We start from the raw sequence: 8230 nt of genomic DNA, 5'->3' as shown, positions 1-8230 counted from the left end.
TGATCTTGTCATGAGTGATTATATCCTAATGCCAGGACACAAGGGAAAAGAAATAACTTTGCCCACACAGCTTGATTCTGGCACTGCCTAACTGAAATTGCTTGACTTTTCAGCCTTAAGAACTTCCTTTTAAAGTAACAGGTTGAGGGTAATATTGATATAAAGCCCTCCCAATTTTTCTGCTCTTCTATATAATTAGCTAATATGCAGCTATAATCCCCTCTATTCTTGGCTTTTTGCTCTCCAGCACTGAAATATGGCTGCACAATCGCTTGCTTTTCTCCCTTTTAGTCACATATTGAATTTTAATATAAAACCCCCAAAGCCATTGATAAAGTTTTCTGTTTAGGGATTACTAATATATTATATGCATAAATATTGCTTATTGTTCCTCTAAATGCCCACTATCGATACCAAACCTTTCAGATTTTGCTTTTTTCCCCTGTCTACTTAGCCAATTAGTGTAAATCTTCTCTGAGTTTTCCTCATATTCTCTTAATTATCAAATGCTGATATAAACTTGCCTCAGCAGTCACTGGTCCCATAGCCCCTCTCCCCCAAGTCACTACAGCCCCAAACCCATCTCTCACCCATCACCTCTGTCTCCAAATTCCCCTTCCCTCTCAGCAAGCATTCATATGTCTAATTTATTTTATTTCTAAAAAGTAGCTTGATGACACTTCCCCAAAATAACCCTCCCAATAACAACTAGGTGGGTGAAACCAGACAATCACTACGCTCGCGAACGAATTCACACAGGAAAATGCTAAAAGACAAAATAGGTGACTTTTCACAAAGTGATCACTCCATATCTGACCTCTCAGTCCCCATCCTCAAAGCAAACCTACCCAACACTTTCAAAAGACAAGCCTGGGAGCTTAAATTCATAACTGCTAGACACCTAAAATCAAGGACTGAACAGACACACTGGTTTTATGGCTTATTAGGACAAGCTGTAACCCGCTACCCCTCTCTTTTTGTCCTATGACTGCAGAGGTGTTAATGGTCTGCCTTGAATGGTCACTTACAATAGGTGCTAACTACTTATGCTAAACAATCTGTTCCACTTTGCATTGTGCTGTACCCTTCCCAACCCTGCAGAAGAGCTCTGTGTGGCTCGAAAGCTTGTCTCTTTCATCAAGGGAAGTTGGTCTAATAAAATGTATTATCTCACCTGCCTTGTCCCCCAAGAGAGAGAGAGTTTAGCCCTAGATTGGATACAAGCTACCACTGGCTGAAGGTTGGGTTGAACAGTGGCAATTGCACATGCCCTTGAGCTATTGAACTTCATGAGAAACGGTACACTCAAGCCCATTAGCTGACTTTTCTGGGCATGCTCAGTGTAATCAGTTTAACTCATGAGCATTAGGTAGGTGACTAACTTGAGACCTAGCTCCCTTTAAAAATGATGTTGGCAAGAGACAGTAGATGCCTTGCCTTAGCTATGATGCATGTGCAGTATGAGCACCAGCGCTGACTTTCATTTTTCTGAGTGGGTGCTTCCACCCCTGCTCTGCCCTGAGGCCCCGCCCCACTCCGCCCCTTCCCCAAGACCCCACCCTCACTCTGCCTCTTCCCAACCCACTCTGCCCCAGCTCCGCCCCCTCCCTGAGCACCTCCTACCCACCGCCAAACACACCCACTATTTTTTTTCTATGGGTGCTCCAGCCCCGGAGCACCCATGGAGTCGGAGTCTATAAGTGCTAGAGATCCCTGTGCCCAGATCAGAGCCATGGTTTGACCCTGCAACCCAAAACATCCAGGTATAGATACACACCCCTCCGCACTATTGCAAGAATCTTTGCACAAAATAGGCCTTGTGAGGTATCATTTAAAAATGATTCACTTGCTGCTCAACCATACCATGGGGAAATGTTTACACTATACGAGTGCCCCCGTATGATGTTACTAGAACATGTTCAAGACCAGACAGCCTTGCCTCAGTAAAGGTGTGACCTAGCTCTGTCCTAAACAAAGGAATGTGTTTATCTCAATTTACCTATAAACAGGATGATCAAGACATCAGAGGGAGGAGATTGCAGGGAACAGAACAATTTGAATTTTAGCAAATACCAGCATGGGGGAAAAAAACCATCATGGAGCTTCCATCACCACATGACTCCACGTTGCCTTCCTCACATAAACTTTACTTGGAGGAGTAACATTCAGGAGAATATGCTGCAAAGGTTTACTGGTGTATAAAGACGGAGGGGCTGAATCTCAGGTGATAAGCAATTGAATCAACTGATTGGATACAATATTACTGTACTTACAAAAGTATATAGAGTGAAGTCTTTTCTGAAAGCTAATGACACACTGGCGATTAATAGCATTATGAAATGCCCATATTAACGCTATATGAGGAAATATGGACACCTAATGATATTATGCTTTAAAGTCTGTGGCCAGACAGGGAGAAATAGGTAGGAGAGAAGGCAGCTATCTACCTGGCTGCAATGAAAGGTGAAATGCAATTAGGGTGACCAGACAGCAAGTGTGAAAAATCGGGACAGGGTGGGGGGTAATAGGCACCTATATAAGACAAAGCCCCAAATATCAGGACTGTCCCTATAAAATTAGGACATCTGTTCACCCTAAATGCAAGGTTTAACCAAAAACAATGGAAGCCCCATTTACATAGAAATCAGCAGGGGGTTGGGAAGTCCACAGGAAGGGAAGTAGAGCATGAGGTCATCCTGCCTCTTAAAGCAAGGTCATTGAAAATTGGAAAACATAAGCAAGGACAGAAGCCGTCTTTGGGATCCTTCACTAGACAGACACAAAGGAACAGATCTCTTGCAAGCTGAGAAAGATGGGACCAAGGGAGGGGTTGAAGTCTCTGGGAACTGAATATAGGTAAGAAATCCACTTAGGCAAAGGTCTTTCACCCAGGTGGACAAGGGAAGCCAGCCCCTTGGGCTTCTGCAGAAGATCCCGACTGAGAGAAATTCAGCCCTGGCTGGCAAGAAGGAAGATTGCTGAGAGAAACTATCTTGAATAAAGCCCATACCTCTCTAGATTCAGTTTTTGACTTTTAGATGCAAATTTTCACTTTCATTTGCTTGTAACCATCTCTACTTTTATTCCTTTTCTCGGCATCACTTAACCTATGACCTTTTGTTAACAAATTTGTTTGACATTGCACGTTGCAGAGCCCACAGTTTCGGGAAAATTCGGGACTAGGAGTGCGTTGGGGTCACCCTGCCGGTGGTAACCCAGGCTGGTAGAGAGCAGGGAGTGGGCCTGCTCTGTTGCTGGGGTCAGAGTGGCTGGACCAGGGTGGCAGTTATACACAGACACTCAGGCTGTGACCTGCATGCTGGTTGCTGACTGAATGTCTCAGGCAGGGAGTTCCAGTAGCAAAACATTGTGAGGCTCTCAGGGTTACAGGGTCAGAGGTGATGCATCCTCGAACCCTCTGACAGATCCCCAGATCTGGGCAAAAAAACATTGGTGGAACCTCTCAACTTTGCAAAAAGCAGCTGCTGTCAGGGGGCTGTATCTCAGGAACCCCATATTCAAGTGCCCCAAATTTAGTTCACTCACCCTACCCCACGAACCCATGAGGTACACCAAATACCAAGAGCAATCCGAGTAACCATGCAAGTTTCAGAGCACTTTGAAGAGACAAGCATTAAACAGAAAACTGGTCCTAACGACAGCAGAGGCTGGCAGCCTGCTACAATTTCTCTGCTGTGTGGAGTCTCTCAGGTCCAATATGATGTGAACTCTGCTTGAAACATTTGCCACACTATGGACGTTTAGGAGGTCTCTATCCTGTATAGATTTGAAGAAGCCAGTTATGATCATTGCCCCAAGTGAAGAGTCACCCACATTCAGGTCCTCTTTGCCGTGTGGATTTTCTGATGTTTAATAAGATGTGAGCTCCGCTGGAAACTTTTCCCACAGTCCAGGCACTTATAGGGTCTCTCTCCTGTGTGGGTCCTCTGATGCGTGATAAGGTTTGAGTTGACACTAAAACTTTTCCCACAGTCCAAGCATTTATAGGGCTTCTCTCCTGTGTGGGTTCTCTGATGCACAATAAGGTGGGAACTCCGACTGAAGGTTTTCCCACAGTCCAAGCATTTAAAAGGTTTCTCTCCCGTATGGATTCTCTGATGCACAATAAGCTGTGAGCTCTGAACGAATGTTTCCCCACAGTCAGTGCACTTATAGGGCTCCTCTCCTGTGTGGATTCCCTGGTGTCTAATAAGGTGTGACTTCTGAGTGAAATTTTTCCCACAGATGAGGCACTTATGGGGTTTCTCTCCCAAATGGAGACTCTGATGTCTAATAAGGTGTGAGCTCTGAATAAAACTTTTCCCACAGTCAAGGCATTTATAGGGTCTCTCTCCTGTGTGGAGTCGTTGATGTGAAATAAGATCAGAGCTCTGAATGAAACTTTTCCCGCAGTCCAAGCATTTATAGGGTCGCTCTCCCGTGTGGTGTCGCCGGTGTGTGAGAAGGTTTGAGCTCAGGCTGAAACTTTTCCCACAGTCCAAGCATTTATAAGGTCGCTCTCCTGTGTGAGTTCTCTGGTGGGTAAGAAGGTTTGAGCTCAGATTGAAGCTTTTCCCACAGTCCAAGCACTTGAAGGGTCTTTCCCCTGTGAGCGTTCTCTGCTGTCTAGGACGGTGTGAGCTGTCATTAAAACTTTTTCCAAACTCAGTGGATGTGTTTTTTCTCTCTCCCATTTGGATTCCTTGCTGGGATATGGTTTCCTTGAGATTCCTGCAGCCTCTCCCACAACAAATAGATTTATCCACTATTTTCCTAGCTGCTTCTCTTACGACTCTGGAAGAAATTCCCTTCAGTTCTTCCTGATAACGTCCCATGCAGTTACACTTGCTGAGGATTTTCTGCTGAGGATTCTCCTCCTTTGTTCTCACTCACTGTCCCATCACCTGCTGAGAGAGAGAGACAGAGAGAAAGAGAGAGGAGTCGTTCTGTGGGCCGGAAAGAAAGGAGAACAGCAAAGAGCGGAAACACAACATAATAACTGTTTAGGAGATTGAGGAATTGGATTCTGCCTCCCCATCCCATCCAAACACTCAGGGGGAAACAAAGTCAGGGTGGAAACTCCTGCCAGCTGTCAGTTAGGACAGGTGGGAAGCCAGGAGTATATGATGTATGCAGTGCAGTGTAGCCGTGTCGGTCCCAGGGTATTAGAGAAACAAGGTGGGTGAGGTAACATCTTTTATTGGACCAACTTCCACTGAGGAGAGAGACAAGTTCATGAGTGCATGATGACACCTACTGGTTCAACGCTGGTTGGATTGAGGTGAAGCAGAACTGGGGGAGTCTGTTCACAAATAGAACTGGGTTAAATTTTTTGGCCAGAGTTTATTTGCTGAAGAACATAATTTCAGTCGACATGAAACTATTTGTGAATTTGATAGAACTCACCAACTAGTTTCACTCCCTCCACGCACCCCAAAATTGTGGAGGGACCGAGGCACCTTTCATAAAATGGCCAGAAGAGAAGATATTGGTGCCTTCTTTGTAACCTTTACCCTGGCGGCTAGGATGCTCGCTTGGGATGTGGAGAAGGGATTTGAATGTGGGTCTCCCAACATTGCAGGAGTACTAAAGTCTTTGGCTAATAATGTAAAAAATTCAGGCCTTATTTCTAATCAGAATTTGTCTGGCTTTAACTTCCAGCCATTAGTTTTTGTTATGCCTTTCTCCGCTAGATGAAAGAAATTTTTAGTACCTGATATTTTCTCCCTGTAATTAAGTCAATAATTCATGGCAATAATTCTGCAAAACTGAGGGAATTATCTATTATTCAACAATTATAGGTGGAAAAACATCAGTGAATACGAAGATTTTTTTTTTAATCAGGATTGATAAGTGAGCGAGAAAATGAGGCAAATCTATGAAAATTTACATATATTCACTAATTAAACAAAAATCCCAGCAAAATCTGATTGGTTTTTATATTAATAACGCATATGTAGATGAAAACAATAAGCAATATTTACACAGAGATTAATAATGTATAAATACAGAGAAACGGATCAAAATCAGATAGGATTTTATATCCAAATTCAATAAGAGAAAAAATCTGAAGGATGGTCCAGCAGTGTTTGATTATTGGAGAGAAAAGTGGCCAGAGAAGATACTTATAAAGAGAAGCATCAGAATTGGAGGGTTTGGGGTTTTTTTTCTATATTACCCTCAAAAACGACATTAAGAAAATGTTATTAAGGTTGCGAAATCCAACACGCACAGCTAGGCTGTGCCAGAATAAAGGGTATCTGGGGAGTATCGATTTCGTCCGGTGCATTATACTGTAATACAATCTCTAATGCTAGAATCACATACTGCACTGTTCATTAACACAGGACCTTGCCTCCTTGTAGCTGGGAGGTATTTGCTGCAGGAAACATGTCCCTGTCAGCAGCTGAATAGTGAAGAGACTTCTGAGGAATTCAAGGGGGAGGGGGAACTCCAGGGCTGGGAGGGAGGGAGGATGGCTGGGAAGTAATGCGTTTGGTTTTTAAAGGAAGAATAATCACCATTCCACAAACACACCCTCGCCATTCCCCTCACTGCTTTTCCTTCGGTTCTGCCTCCTTATTCACCCCCTTCCCTTTCTGACAAGCCAGAAACACAAAGGGGAAAACCCAGTGGGTGGGTCTCCCCTTCCCTGTTTCCCCTCCTGAATCCCCCAGTTTGCCCCCACCCCCACCCCGGAGCAGATTCCCCCACAAAGGGCTGCTGCTAAGGAGAGATCAACCCCCCAGGCAACTTCACACAGCTGCCAGATCCAAGTCTCCGGGGGCCCTTTGCGCAGTCACTTTCCTGCCCGTCCCTCCATTACCTGGAGTCTCCGGCTCAGGAGCTGGTGCTGGCAGAGCTTGGGGAGGCCCCGGGGGGCTAGATCCAAAAAGTCCCCCCCTTGGGCTGGGCACAGAAGGAGCTTTAATGAAGGTCTCGCCCCTGCCCAGACCCGGCTGGGGAGCAGCAGCTGCTGGTTCCTCCCCAGATGACAAGGGAGGACACAGCAGCTCCTGACCCAGGAAGATAAACAGAGCCAGAGCAAACACAGCTTCCCCTCCCCTCCTCCCTGAGCAAGAACCAGAGCCCTCTGGATACAGCAGCTGATGAAGCTCCCCCCACTCCCCCGAACCTAGCTCAGCCCTGGCCCAGGAAAGATCTGGGGCCAGAGCCCTTCTCTCTCTGCCCTTGAACTCCAGAAACCTGCAGAGCAAATAGCAGACAGATCAGTGCCACTGAGAAACACGTCCCCTGCAGCTTGGGGCTCCGCGCAGCCTCTCTAGGGCCAGGATCCAGGGCTTAATCTGTAATGTAAGAGGGGCTGGGGGGCTCAAGCAATTTTTTTACTTTCATAACTGATGCAACAAGCCTAAAGGCTCAGCCCTGGCACAAATTAAGCACTGCCAGGGCCAGGCCCCCATTGCCCTGTGTCCCCTCTGATTTTGGAGACCCCAGGAACAATCCCCAGTCCCCATAGAAATCCCCCTTGTCTGCTCTCCCTGGGATAGTGAAGTCACCCCCTTTCCATCTCACATTGAGGTAGATGCTTCAATGCACAATGTGGCTGCACCCAGGGGTCTGTGCAGGGGGGGCAAGCAGGGACGTGGGATCCCCCAATCTGCAGGGGCACAGAACTCCTCTGGGCCGGGGTGGGGTGATCCAGTTCCTCCTGCTGGGGGGGAGAGCAAACTCCACCAGCCCCAGAGCTGCATGCATCAGGGAGAACCAGGCCCTCCGGCCACAGGGGGTGGGGAGCAGGGGCAGCTCTAGGAATCCGGCCGCCCCAAGCATTTTGCTGGCAGGGCGGCAGGCGGCTCCGGCGGACCTTCCGCAGTCATGCCTGTGGGAGGTCCACCGGAGCCACGGGACCAGCAGACCCTCCGCAGTCATGCCTGCGGGAGGTCCACCTGAGCCGCAGGACCAGAGGACCCTCCGCAGTCATGCCTGCAGGAGGTCCGCTGGTCCCGCGGCTCCGGTGGAGCTTCCACAGGCATGACTGCGGAAGGTCCGCCGGAGCTGCCTGCCGCCCTGCCAGCAAAATGCCACCCCAAGCACACACTTGGCACGCTGGGGTCTGGAGCCGGTCCTGGTGGGGAGAGCCAGCTTCTCCAGCCGTGGGGGACACAGAAAAGTCCCCTCCTGGGGGTGCAACCCTGCCACACACCTAAACAGACATCTGGGGCTCAGTGACCATGTTCCCTTCTGTTCAGACCCATTCAGATTCCAT

General features: G+C 47.4%; 1 protein-coding gene across 3 annotated transcripts; it reads right to left on the bottom strand.

Moving 5' to 3' along the window:
* Positions 1 to 1621: 1621 nt before the first annotated feature.
* Positions 1622 to 6985, bottom strand: LOC120383968 (zinc finger protein 239-like). Of its 3 annotated transcripts, none has more exons than XM_039502293.1 (2): positions 6827 to 6985; positions 1622 to 4946 (listed from the first exon to the last, which is right to left on the bottom strand). In XM_039502293.1, exon 2 carries the CDS (start codon positions 4833 to 4835, stop codon positions 3837 to 3839), a length of 999 nt encoding a protein of 332 aa, XP_039358227.1. In that variant the 5' UTR covers positions 4836 to 4946; positions 6827 to 6985; the 3' UTR covers positions 1622 to 3836. The 3 variants fall into 3 exon arrangements, with proteins under 3 accessions (XP_039358227.1, XP_039358229.1, XP_039358228.1); XM_039502295.1 differs by having other exon boundaries at positions 1622 to 4907; XM_039502294.1 differs by having other exon boundaries at positions 1622 to 4904.
* Between the last annotated feature and the right edge of the window lie 1245 nt (positions 6986 to 8230).

This window comes from Mauremys reevesii, linkage group 15 (assembly GCF_016161935.1).
Source record: "Mauremys reevesii isolate NIE-2019 linkage group 15, ASM1616193v1, whole genome shotgun sequence".
Lineage (NCBI taxonomy): Eukaryota > Metazoa > Chordata > Testudines > Geoemydidae > Mauremys > Mauremys reevesii.
This window is presented reverse-complemented; position numbering and strand designations above follow the sequence as displayed.

Excerpts from the sequence above, each read along its gene's own strand:
- LOC120383968 (XM_039502293.1), bottom strand. The coding sequence starts at position 4,835 with ATGGGACGTTATCAGGAAGAACTGAAGGGAATTTCTTCCAGAGTCGTA.